The 13254-nt window shown below is 39.5% G+C and overlaps 2 protein-coding genes across 5 annotated transcripts in view; one reads left to right on the forward strand and one right to left on the reverse strand.

Moving 5' to 3' along the window:
- The window catches only part of zdhhc17 (zinc finger DHHC-type palmitoyltransferase 17), a 28229-nt gene extending 25278 nt beyond the window's left edge, over window positions 1-2951 (forward strand). Inside the window, exon 17 of the mRNA XM_041978046.1 lies at window positions 64-2951. Coding sequence (XP_041833980.1) covers window positions 64-202 — 139 coding nt within the window. The 3' untranslated portion in view covers window positions 203-2951. The remainder of the gene's footprint in view (window positions 1-63) is intronic.
- csrp2 (cysteine and glycine-rich protein 2) lies at window positions 2757-12933 on the reverse strand. 4 transcript variants are annotated; one of them, XM_041978048.1, is made up of 6 exons: window positions 12792-12933; window positions 11358-11480; window positions 9648-9816; window positions 8049-8178; window positions 6366-6459; window positions 2757-3135 (listed from the first exon to the last, which is right to left on the reverse strand). In XM_041978048.1, the coding sequence occupies exons 2-6, from the start codon at window positions 11467-11469 to the stop codon at window positions 3059-3061; spliced, it is 582 nt and encodes a 193-aa protein (XP_041833982.1). In that variant the 5' UTR covers window positions 11470-11480; window positions 12792-12933; the 3' UTR covers window positions 2757-3058. The 4 variants fall into 4 exon arrangements, with proteins under 4 accessions (XP_041833982.1, XP_041833981.1, XP_041833984.1 ...); XM_041978047.1 differs by having other exon boundaries at window positions 12787-12928; XM_041978050.1 differs by having other exon boundaries at window positions 11358-11476; window positions 12792-12922.
- Window positions 12934-13254: the final 321 nt, after the last annotated feature.

Here is a 13254-nt window from a genome sequence, read left to right on the forward strand (position 1 = left end):
TTCTTGGATTTTTTTTTTCTCAGACAGAGTAGTAGTGACACTCGTCTCTTTGTACCCTTGTAGCCATGGTTGCATCAGAAACCTCATCGATTTCTTTGAGATCCGCTGCTGTGGCCTCATCCGGCCCGTGACGGTGGACTGGACCACGCAGTACACAATAGACTACGACCAGACATCTGGGTCAGGCTACCAACTGGTGTAGAGAGGAAAAGTCAGAGGAGGATGAAGAGGAAGCAAGGGGGAGTGGAGAGTGGCTGGATGGAGGGAAGAAGAAGAAGGTGTTTTTTGGAAGGATTACTCTCCTCGCCCCTCCCTTTCGGCGTTCATATCTGAGCGATGCTGTACTCAGAAGTGCTTGCTGTTTTTATTTTGAACTTTTTGGACCATCGCTCCCTCACCAATCGAAAGACTTTGGGGGGAAAAAAAAAGTTTCAGCCAGGACGAGCATGCAGTAACGGGGCAACACCTTCACCCGCACCATCTTTACTACTATTACTACTATTACTCTCCAACTTTAGACTCCATTAGTCTTTACTATCCAACCCCCACCCCCCCCCACCTTGTCTCCTCTCCTCAGCCTTTTTTGGACGGTTTTCGCTGCCAAACACGATGAGAGAGGAAGACAGATGAGAAGTACAAAATCTAAACCTTTAGAAGCTGCAGACCCAGCAGTGCCACCAGGAGGCAGTGTTGTTCCTTCCCCCTCCCCTCCCCTTTTTTCCATCTTATTTATGGTGTCCCTGTCGATGTGCCCTGTTCGTATTTGATGTTTTCAGTTGGTTCAGAAACTTTAATGTTTCTGTGATAACCTGAGGTGGCCAGGGAAACTAAAGTAAGGTTTTATAAAAAAGATTAAAACATGCATTTGTTTCTTAGTATGATAGGAATAAGGGAATGTCTTTTTAAGGTCTTGATTTTGCACCGTGAAGCGTTTTGAGTGGAACTGAGGAGGATTTGCCAACGTCGCTGAACTTATCAGAGAAAAATGTTGGGTTACAGGTGAAGCTACCGGAGGAGTCTCACGTCTTACCTGCCGAAAAATAAGCTGCAGTCACTGTAGTCTCTTTTTTTGTTTGTTTTATGCAAAATAATAACCTTAAAACAGTTGTGCAGTATTTAATGCAGGATTAAGTGCTTGATTTGAGACTCCTTCAGCAGTGACGGCTCTTAACATGATAGAAAAATATCCTACAGACAATGTGATACAGTATATTTATTTTAAAACTATTTATAGATAAAGTAAATGTTCTAGCGCCATCATTTTTACATGTCACGTCATTTTAGCTAAATAGGTTTTTATGAGGAGAAAATTAGTTGAGAAGTAGCTGTTTTATTCATGGAAGCCTGGGAACTTTCCCTCTAAAACTATAGACAGGTACAGGTGAGTTGTATTTATTGACAGCAGAGTTAAGGAAAAGGAACGCCACAGATGAGTTTACAAGAATGCTTCATTCCATGTTTCTCTCCAGAAGCTGTAAAGTCTTATTTGTTTTGTGTGTTATTTGTCTGCCTACAACATTGCACTGATTGTTTTTTGTTTTTTTTTAAATTGTTTTATTTGGCCATTACTGAACAGAAAGGCCCAACAGCTGCGCTACTCACGCTTCCATTGTTCGCAGAAAGGAAAGGGAAAGGGCTCGTCAAACATGGCCGCCTCCCGTCACTTTCTGTGCAGACTTTAGCAGGATGGACAGAGATGTAAAGAATGTGCTTTTGTACATAAATACTCTTTCCCTGGCTTTTTTCCTTTTTTTCCCCCCCTCCTTCTTTTTGTCAGTGTTAGTCGAAGGTGCTCCTGGATTATAATTTTTTTTATTTATTTATTTTTTTTTATTTGAGGTGTTTAGGTTGGGAAAATTCCTCCAACCAAACAGTAAGGAAAGACTCAAGTGACTATACTCCCAAGTGTATGACTGTAGCTTTTAGTGATGTCCGACACTGCTGTCTATAGGCTTTTTAACCCTGAAATTTACACCCCCATCCCTCCTCGCCAAGAAACTCCATTGCATGTACGATGCTTTGGGCATCTGGGCTCTCGCCGTCTCCATCCGGCTCAGAGGCGGTCACCATGGTGACAGCCCAGCAAGCCACGTGTCTGTATATAGTGAATGTTAAGTATTTGCAAGTACTTTTCTGCATTATGTTCATTTGTCTTTATTTTTATTTTTATCCCCACCCCCCTTCTTTTCCCCAAATCCAGCGTATTTAGTGGAAATTGTCATTCAAGTTGGCAGATTTCCAATCAGGCCTCATGTGCAAGTGTGTAATATATTTGATTGTTTCATGCTTGTGGACTCTTTGGTTTTCTTTTTTCTATGTCATACATGGCTGGGTTTGTTATACCACTGGATGTACAAATTGTAAAGCAAAGACACTACAGAACTAAGGCAGACGCCAATTTTTCTTTCGTTTTCTAAAAGCGGAAATGTGATCACGCAATAGTTTCAAAGGATAGACGGAGGTTATATTAAAAGGCCTCCTGAACGTTTGGGCCTCATGTTTGCATCGTCTAGACGGGGACGATTATGTCATCATTCCACGTTTCAAACCTTCATCGTACTAACCACTGATGTCACTGCTGCCCTACAAAGATGACACACAGCAGCTGTGTTTTTGTGTGTGTGTGTGACTCATATCAATAACTAGCCACATGCGCTCAAATATGTTGGTTAGTGTGTTTATTTTGGGGCAGAGTTCACCACTTCAGGCTCATCCAGGACTTGATGTCGCACTAGTTCTTCCAGCAGCCTAAAGAGTCTCTATCCTGTCTCCCCTCTCACCCTCACCATGTGGGATAGTAGAAGATGAAGAGAAAAAAAAATAAAGCACATCATCATCTCCAGTGCCTCTCTGCCCACCTTCAGACACCACTGTAACTCCGCTTCAGATGTAAACATATGGGCATGGTTCAGTTTTAATGGCTTTAATAATAAAATACAGTCAAATGTGAACATCTGCTTTGTTTATGTGTTTATTTCAGCATTAAAAAACACACTTGAGGAAAATAGAGAAGTGTTCATGTGGGACAGAGGTTCGTATAAAATGATCCAGTTGAGCATCACTGAGCGTGAACCAGAGCGCCGGCTCCTTGGCCGTAACCAAACCCTTTGGGCCCGAAGTTCTTGGCATAACATGCTGCAGAGGAAAAGAAACATTAACAAATCTGCAGGTTTTCATGCCAACAATCCTTTTTTTTAATGTTTTCTTACTGAATAGAGATATTCAAGTGAATAACTTAAATAATTCTTATCTAAATATTATCTTAAATATTTTCGCTTGATTCAGTACATATTTACACGTTACGAAAGCTTCCACAGGAAATATCTGACTATCAAAAAGTAAACCTCTGCATACTCCGTTGGCCTGTCACATGGAACAGGACAGACACAAAGTGTCTTTATCAGGTCTAAGCTGCTTGGAGCCAGAACACTGCCTGAACATAACAATGAGTTCACTGTACTCCAATGTCCTCCAAAGTCACCAGATCTCCGTCCAACAGAGCAGCTTTGGGATGTGATGGAACTGGAGATTCATCATGGATGCAGCAAACAAACCTGCAGCAACTGTGTGATGCTGTCATGTCATATGGAGCAAATTCTCTGAGGAACGAAGAATTAAGGCAGTTTTGAAGGCAAAAGGATGTCCAACCCCAGACTAGCAAGGTGTATACTGTCTGTACTAGCATCAACTTTTAATAGAAACTTACAGCTGCTACTTCTCCACTGCATAACATATTTGGTTTAACTCATTACTTATTACACCTAGGTTTTAACCAACTAGAGCCAGCGTAGAGGTCTCACCAGGCAACAAAGAAACACATTTACTCCAGCTTTTGCTGTTTATCTCACACTGACATGTCACGTTTAACCAAAAGGTGCAGCATTTTCATTCTGGTTGCCATCTCAATTTTTTAAATATGACAACTTAAATCTGCTCTTTGTGTTTTGTCTTAGCAACGAGATCCATTCCCAACAAGCAGATATTGCTCAAACAGAGACAGGATGTCTGTTAGAGGACAACGAGAAGCATAAAACCGCTGCCTGATAGCAGCAGCGGAGCTCAGCTTTTAGAGCCAAGATGCAACATTCCTGCTCATCAGCACAAGGTTTCATTATGACATTCAGTAAACATCCATCCGCTGGCGTCTGTGTATGTGAATCAGTGTGTGTGTCCTCTGTTTAACCAAACTATTTAATATCATTGTGGTGGAGAGAAAACAACCATTGTGGACGATAGATTGCAGATGTTACTAAACAGCTGTTAAAAGGACAGAGCCTGTGGCATCCAGCCAAACCAGCTCAGCAAACACACAGATCCATTTGGGATGACACTAACCTCAACAGCTGGTGTGTTTTAAAGCTTTGTTAAGTAAGAACCTGTTCATCAAGGTCTTTACTGCCTTACCAGCCAACCAGATAACTGCATAGGGCTGGGCAAACAACTAATGGTTTTATTAAATATCAAAAGGAAGTGTCAACACAAACAGGGTGTTTTTTTTTTGTATAAAATCAGCAGCTGCAAAATTTACTGCAATCATGACACTAATATAAAGGTGGGGTTGTGTGTAGTATTTATTGATATTTTACACAATGACCAGCTTTGCTAATGTTTTTTTACTTACTAATGTTTGCAAATGTGCTCCACCCTAACATATTCTCTATTCCTGTCTCTATAAAGCCTAAAAGAACCTCTTCTTCTTGGTCAAGAATGATAAGAGCCAAACTAATGACTTGGCAGGCATCACAGCAAGGTGACTGACTAGTTAAGGTTAAGTAAATTCTTTGGGAGGGATTCGTTTTCTCTTGTAGGAGCTTTAAATAACTTTGCATACCAAAACACTGAGCAGAAAAAGTAAAGAAATTAAAATCTGGTGGATTATTTCTTTGTTGTGACAAAGCTTCTTGGGAATTAATCTTATACTGCAAGAAAAAGCTGCTTATTTCCCTTTTAAATGGTGGCAAATTTGTAAGGAAAATGTATTTGCAAGCTGAGAAGAGGAGTTGAATATGTGGGTTGTGCCCATGAAAAACTTGCCTAATCTTCTGTACCAGTGCTAAACAGCTTATTTTGCTATTGACTCTTGTTTTGAGCATGTGGCACCCCAGGTGTTGCTAATTAGGTGCCTGATTAGCATCATCTGTGAACATGGACCCTGCTAGTGGGTTTCTGCTCCAAACATGCCATGTTTGTTCTGGATATGGCTTAAACTACAGGACAACTTTAAGCTGGTGATTCCATGATGGAGCGTTATTTGAAGTGGATTATAACATTTTTAATTTGCCTTGTTTCTTCAGATTTTAACCATCCAATACAATAAATGACACCAAAGAATTAACGGCAGAATCAGCTGTTGGGGAGAGTTTTGTCATGTTTTTCATGGATCCAACATACATACTCCGCTCTGCAGCTCATCCCACAAATACATTTTCCTGACAAATGTGTCAACATTTAAAAGGAAAATAAACTGGCTTTCCAATGGTCTTAAGTTTAATGCCACAGAAAAATCATACACTGATTTAGGCTATATATAAAATAACCTAAAATGATATATAATATGTAGTCTTAATAGATAACTAAAATTAACCCTTAAATGGTGATGAATAGGTTTTCTAACTATAACGACATTCTCCTATTCTTTACAAATGATGAGCTTCCCATCAATCTTTCTGGTTAGGGATCTTTTTAACGTGGATAATCAAAACAAACCTGAAAAATAGCTATTTTTGTATATGAACAACAACAATTTTTAGGAGAACGTGAAGACATATTGGTCTTTTTCTGCAGTTGACAAGCGACAATAAAAAATTCCCACAGCTGCAAACAAGTAGAAAGAAAACATCTGTCCACAGTGCACAGTAATCAAGAAAATAACAGAGGAAGAATCTTTTGTGTTTGCAGCATGTTGAGAAATAATCCTTGTTTTTGTGTTGCTATCACACCCACATGTATTTGATCGTATCTCCAATGGAAATAAGTAAGTTGAAAAGCAACAAACAGGTCGGTTCAGAGATTTTCCCAGGAATCTGGCTGCAAACTTCACTGTGAATAGTGGGTCCGCTCCTTTACCGTCAGCCGGGAGATGACCCGGGGAGGGAGGAGTTTGCTATTTAAATGGAGAGGAAAGCGTTCGCCGGTGGAAAACGGCTTCACTAAAACGGGAGGGATGGATCTTTCAGGGCAAAATTGATCATAAAAACAATAACCAGTTAATAATAAAGCCATAATTTTGTGGGACAGTGTCTGAACGAAGTTTCTTAACATAGGGACACTTAGTTTGACTTGGATGTAACTTTGCTGCCTAGAACAGCTGAAAAGAATCATTTCAGCACAAGTTGTTTGAGTTCATATATTTAGTTTCATCTCACCTTTGCAGTAAATTTCTCCATCTTTCTCAGTCTGAGTGGTCGACTCCAGGCTTTTACCACATTTTGCACAGCGGAAACAGTTCTTATGCCATGGCTAAGAGAAGAAGCACAAAGAATCAACATTTTATATCTGAAGTCTGCTTCAGAGCACATTTCTGTACGACACTGTCAGGCTTGTACAACGTCAGAACTAAAAGGAAAAGTATTACTTGTCAGATGATAAATGCAGATGGTTTGCGGATCACATATCATTTCCCTCATTAAAAACCATCAAAAGAAACTTTTCCCACAGCCTCGAGCATTTCTAAATGTCTTCATATATAGAAAATTACAGGCTACAACTAGTCAGTGAGTGGAGTCTCCCCTCCCATTAGGAAACATTAACAGATCAACTTCTGATATCATCTGCTATAAATCAATTTGTGAAATGATACACACCCATTTTTCTTTTGCATGCATCTCAGTAGTGTAACATCTCATGACCTCATCAGCTGTATATTGTTGCGTCATGTGAACAGTTTATGAAGCAGCTTCAATCAGAAAATACAGGATTTGGTTTCTCATTAGTAGAAACCACACCAAACCTCCTGCATGTGGTTCGGCACTGTGCACCATGTGTGTTCAATCCAGTCTAACAAGTTCCACCCGAGGGATTGTAGAAGCAGATTGGGATCCTTGCAGAAATGTTCTGGCTCTGATGCTTCAGTTGTTATGCTGAATGTACATTGCAGCTTATAATCTTTGGAACCAGCCTGGAGGTGCAGATGGTCAGTGGAGGGTAAATTAAGATTCTCAGAGACCCACCCTTACCTCAACTTACTTCAACTAATGATAGCCAAATGAATAACTCAGTAATTCTGGATCCAAGTGTTCACATCCTTCTGGCGTCATGCAGGTACATTTTTATTTCCAACATGAAATGGCTTTTAATCACTCATCTTCATGTATTAAGGAACAATAGTTGCAATTATAGATAATACATTGTGTGGAATTGACTAGATTTACCAGGAAAGAGTGAGATTTTATACAAGCTAGCAGTCTTAAATGTGCCATTTAAACGCCTTTTTAAGCAGCAGTTTCTTTCTAATTATGTTTTGTTCTTGTACAACTCATGAGTTCCTTATTAAGGTTTCCCTAGGGTAGTGCTGTATATTTCATCTTTTAAATTGTGAAAATGGGTCACACTTGCCTCTAGCTAGCTGCTACAAAGTTCTAGACTAATCTAAGCGTGTAAGTGTGTGTGAATAAAACAAATGAAAGAAGGTGTTATTAGTAAATGTCTATCAGCTGTGAGCTTCAGGTGCAGATGATGGTGTAAGCTGGAGGTATAACAGCATTGCACGTCTGTTTAAGGAAAAGAGCTTAACTCATTCGCGCTCTGTGAGAACAGCGAAGCTCTCTTGCACAGTTCTGTGGGAAATTTCGGTCTCTGGTGTACAAGACGCTAGCATGCAGGTGAGAAACAAGCCTGTCATTTGGAGGCGTCTTTGCCTGGAGGGTTACACTCTGAGACAGAACATTGTCTTGTTTTGATGATACAGATTATTCAGCTAGAGTGAAAACGGTGGATGTTACAGCTGCTAAAATCAGCTTTTACAGCAATTTCCCCAATTATGAAAGCTTCTGCTCTACAATAAACAGGCTTTAAAAGTAAAATGAAGCATAAGTGAATAAAACGCTCACCTTGCCGGCCCCCATGATCTTCTCTGCTGCGTAGACAGAGTCTCCACACCGGGCGCATTTCTCCGACCCTCCAAACTTCTGGGCAAATTTGGACGGGTTGGGGTTGGTGGTGGGTCTGTGAGTTTGAGTCCTTTGTGAACAAATAAAACGTTTGATTACTTGTTTGGGTGGGGGAAAAAGAAAACCCACTTGTAAACATTAGATCTTTTCTCTCTATTATATATTATCATTGAGGCATTAATAGTCTTATAATGTTTTATAATCCTGATTTCCCTATATGGAACAATGATGTTATTTTAAACTTTAATATTTAGTTTTGTCTATTAAAAGACCTTGGAGTGCCAAAGCACCTTTTGTAAATGGCATCAATGAGTGGTGATGGATATTTAGCTCTGATGCTCACTTTTGAGGGTCTTATAAAATATGAAAAGGGTAAAACAGCCCTTCTCTGGTAGATTTAGCGTTTTCACCCGTAAAGTCTCCTCAATTCCTTAGAACACATTTATTTGCAGTATAAACACCGACTGTTCCTTTCAGTTCCGAGCTGAACAATTCATGTTTTAATCCCAGTATTTGGACAACTTTTAAAAACTATTTTAAGTTTGCAAATAAAATGTAAAGCATAAGTCTGCCATCTTTTCTAGCTCTTTCCATCTTTAGTGGGAAAATGAGTGGAGCACCCTGAGGCCCCCTGGAACAGTGCTTACTGAAGGGTGACTGCCAGCCCCAGTGGCCTCTGAATGAAGCCCTTTGTGGTGGAGGACAGAGAGCAGGGTGAGCAGGGTCCCTCTGGTTACATAATTAACCGTTTCATAACTAAAATCACCTGACATCTGGAGCATGGTAAACACACTGGGTAGGTGTGGGGTTTTCTGTGTGTTTTTTGCATACTATAAACATATGTGGTCTAACACACTCTTTGCTTGTCAAATACAATCTGAAAGGCTGTAATCTTGGGTAATGCATGCACAGAAAGCAGACCCATCCCATTCCAGGGTCTTTTCATTACAGGTTTACTTCACATTTAATCATTACTCCTGTATTTTAAACATCTAGGATCTACACTGTTAAAGACTATTTCCACTGTGGTCTCTGTCACCTCAAAGCTCCTGCGGTTTAGTTGGTGAGGAAGAAAAAAAGATGGCGAGGGGCAGAACTGGTGGAAAACAAGCAGAGCCGTATCTATCTGGCGTGCTGAAGTATTACATAAATGTGACTGGCTCTGATAAGTTTGCAACCATTTAAATAAAGGACATACTTCTAACATTAAAATTTTGACTTTTTTCAACCTTTCTGTTTGCATTTTACAGTTGCTTTAATGTTGTGTAATTTTATTTTAGCCCACGGTGTCATGACCGCATGCCGTTTAGAAACCACAGTGCCCTCAGTCAGCAGCCACATCTTATAAACGTCATTACACACAATGTGGTACACAACTCGCTGACCTCTGCTACCGCTCAGTAGTATTTGTTATTATGCCTGAACAGTCCTTTACGGGGACATTGTATTATAATGAATCGGTCAGTTTTGCCACGTTGAGTGTCCAATGCTCTTTACAGTCATTGTATAACACTCTACTTCTATTATGGTTCTGCTTACTCTTCAGGTTTGATTCCCAGCCGCTCTCCTCGGTCCATGTTCAGCGTTCCCGCTCCCTGTCCGTAGCCATAGCCTTTAGGTCCGTATTTCTTCCCGTAGCACGACTTGCAGTAGATTTCCTGGTCATGAATTGCCAGCGTGGTGCTGTCTAAACCCTTCCTGCAGACCACTGAGGACACAAACAGACATGGAGGCGGTTGTATGGTGAAAAAAGCAAAATAAACATTTATTAATCTACACTTATGTCAAATACTTCACAAGCGCACATATCAATACTGATGCTGACCTTCCAGTTTAACTAAATAAGGTTTTAGGAGATTTAAACTCAGCTGTAACAGAAGTTCCATAATCTACTTTAGAGCAACTAATAAATTTAAGACGTGTTGCTGAGCTGTAAGCAAAGAAGAAAAAGGAACAATGAAATGATGTGAATGAAATCTTGAATTATTAAACCGGTGCTTGGAGGTGAAGATCAGAGGAGAGAGGTTTGAAGAGAAGTAGAAATAAGACGGTAAATCTAAGGAAATAAGCTTTCAGTTTGACATGGACTTTAAATCAGGGATCTCAAACGTCAGTCCTCGAGGGTTGCTGTCCTCCAGGTTTTAGACGTTTCCCTGCTCCAACACACCAGACTCCAACTAATGGGTTATTGACAACAAGCAGATGGAAGCAGGGAAACATCTAAAACCTGCAGGATGGTGACTCTCAAAGACCAGAATTTGAGATCCTTGCTTTAGATGAATTTAAAAGTATTTCTTCACATGAATACTTAAACTATTTTCAGCTTCGAACTTGGATGACAGCTTGTAATGATATGCAAAAGGTGGAACTTTAGTTTTCACTTATCTTCCACTCAACCTTAAAGTTATTATTTTTTAATGTCATCAGCTTGTTTCACAGGAAGTTTGGATGTTGCTACCAGCCTTTTGATTTGTTTGTTCCAAAGTGTTTTTTAAGCCTGTAAAAATAGGAATAAAGTAAAAACTAACAGATTTGTTTGCATCTAACATGTTTCTGACTTAAAACTCTGTGCTTCTGACTCATTTTGATGGTACGCTGACATTCATTGTGCACAGTGGCTGTTACCCTGCAGCATCCCAAGGCTGAGAAACTGAACTTTGTGTCCAGTGGTAGTTTTGCCATTTCAAAGACAGATACATTCCTCATGAAAAGATGCATTCAAGGACAGATCAGGTTGGGAACAAGCCATCCATCCATTCAACATACTGACAAAAAGGAAATGCAAACCCAACAACCTCATGACCACTGGGAGAAACGTCACCACAAGCTCTTTTGATGAGTTGAGGTAAAACTGAGTTCAAGAGTTGTTGAGCAGAGTATTTCCATTCCTAAACTTTCATGGCTGTCTGCAGCTTGAAGATATGCAGAGAAACAGTCAAACAAATGTCCTCCCAAAATCCAGATAAACACACATGTGCAGGTGAAGGTAATATCTTCATGGCAGGCCTGAGATTTCCATAATTATTCTGAAGGTTCTTGGCAGCCTCTAAAATGCAGCTGCAATTTAGCATAGCTATAACATGACTGGAAAGTTATTTTTCTAAATATTTCTATTTAGCCTTCAGCTGCAACAACTTTTAAAAAGTAATAAAACATTAATGCAAAATATGTTGTATGGACATTGCAAAATATTTAGAAGTGATTAAAAATATATCCAGTCTCCATTAAGTGTCTCACAGCTGTACTTACTGCAAAGAAAACAGCATTTGTGGAAGCTCTTCCCATCACACTGCACCTCCTCAGCATGGTAAACTGTCCCACAGCACGCTGCACACTTGTTGCCTCCTCCCCAGTTTGGCATTTTGTGTCTTTCTAGGAAGAGATGGTGAGATGTGAGTCTATTCCTACTGTTCTTCCTCTGCTATATCCTCCTGATTTTGCATACAAAAAGAACTTTCTCAGCTAATAATACAAACTAAAAGAGATCACTATGAAATGAAAACCACCACTCCAGGCAACAATCACCACCCCAAACACAACCACTAAACTGAGCAAACAAGGTCAGTCTAAACAAGAGGGTAGACTAATACCCTGAGGAATGTTTTCAGGGCACCGTCCTGAGCTTTTGTTGCTTGATTAGCTGTAGGACAAGAACACAAACTGCTAAATGATGTGACTTCACTGTTTGTAACCTCAGTGTGCACATTTTTGCCCACAATTACAGACTCACTCTTATTTGAAAATGTGTTGGAGGGCGTTTATGCTCATCAGATAGACTGAACATTAAAGACTTTGTGATTCAAGGCAAAGAAAAAGCCTGCGGTGCCACACTTCTGAGGCTAAGTTAAAATAGAGTGGTTTTAAATAATTAGAAAGTAAACTCAAAGAGCTTGACACTAATAATGCTCCCAGCTGGATTAGAGACCTGCAGGACAAGCCCACACTTCAGAGGGGATCAAAAGACAAAAAAAAAAAAAAAAAATCTTTTTCTTTTTTTTTTCCTCTTGGTTTGATATGAGTGTTGAAAATTATAAACAGGCCTAAAACAACCACCAAATTCATGGATTTGTCTTTTTTTTTCTTCTTTTTTTTTAAAATAGAAAAGCTGGTGAGTAACATTATAATGCCAGGACTGGAATAATTGATCCAGTATTGAGAATTTGGATCCAAAAAATAACTTGAAGCAGATTTGAGATCATTGTTGGGCTCCAGAATGTTCCACGGAGCCCAGATTAATTAAACTTTTTATTATTACTAAATTCTTAAAATAATGGAGATTCACTGAAGCTCAGGTTACTTTTTTACCCAGTTTTTCCTCACACTTGTAAACCCAAAGGATTATTTATGTTTGTTTATTTTGACAGGTTTACCACCACAATACAAAAAAGGACAAAAAATTATACTTATTATAACTACAGATTTACAACACGTAATAAAAATTCATTTTAACTTAATTTCAGCAAATATAAAAAGCGTTGACTTTACTGGTTTGTAGCTGCGTTTTGATTTATATTAGCTAGCTAACTTTTTTAAAAACATTAAAAACTGCGGGATTTGTCCATAAGTTTCCCAGCAGGTAGCTAATACAAATACGTGATGCGCATTTTCCGAGTAAGTTTGTTATTAAACTAAAATGTTACATTAACCCATTTTACACAAAACTAAGTAAAAAAAATACCTTACGTTGAGCTAGCAAAAAGCTCTTTAAATTGTCCAAATGTGAAAATGGATGAAGTCCAGTTAAGCGTTATTCGTGTATCCAACTGAATCCTGGAACCTCAGAAGAGGACTTGTCTACACTGAGCTTGAAATGCCACATACACTTTATTTCTACCGTTTCACTGGAAGGAGGGGTTTCAAGGGGCGTGAACACAACACTGCTGCCTTCAAATACAGTCGGAAATTATTGATGTAACGTTATCATTGTTACACAAAACCTATGCTTGGAAAGGTCTCACATGGTGGATTTTCTTTCTTTCCCTCTTTAGTTTTGACAGATTAGTGTACAAGGAGAATAGAAGAAGAGCCTGAGTGTTCATGATGTGGAGCACTGCTGCATCACTGCAAACCAGCTGTTATCCTGACCCCCACTGGAGACAGGACATTGCTGTAACTTTGCAAGCAGGGCAAGATGGACTACAGATAT

This window comes from Melanotaenia boesemani, chromosome 23, assembly GCF_017639745.1.
Source record: "Melanotaenia boesemani isolate fMelBoe1 chromosome 23, fMelBoe1.pri, whole genome shotgun sequence".
Lineage (NCBI taxonomy): Eukaryota > Metazoa > Chordata > Actinopteri > Atheriniformes > Melanotaeniidae > Melanotaenia > Melanotaenia boesemani.

Coding starts and splice junctions, on each gene's coding strand:
- csrp2 (XM_041978048.1), bottom strand. CDS start 11,469: ATGCCAAACTGGGGAGGAGGCAACAAGTGTGCAGCGTGCTGTGGGACA. Junction 8,179..9,647: donor CTGGGAATCAAACCTGAAGA/GTAAGCAGAACC, acceptor TTGTTCACAAAG/GACTCAAACTCACAGACCCA. Junction 6,460..8,048: donor AGATCATGGGGGCCGGCAAG/GTGAGCGTTTTA, acceptor TTCTTCTCTTAG/CCATGGCATAAGAACTGTTT.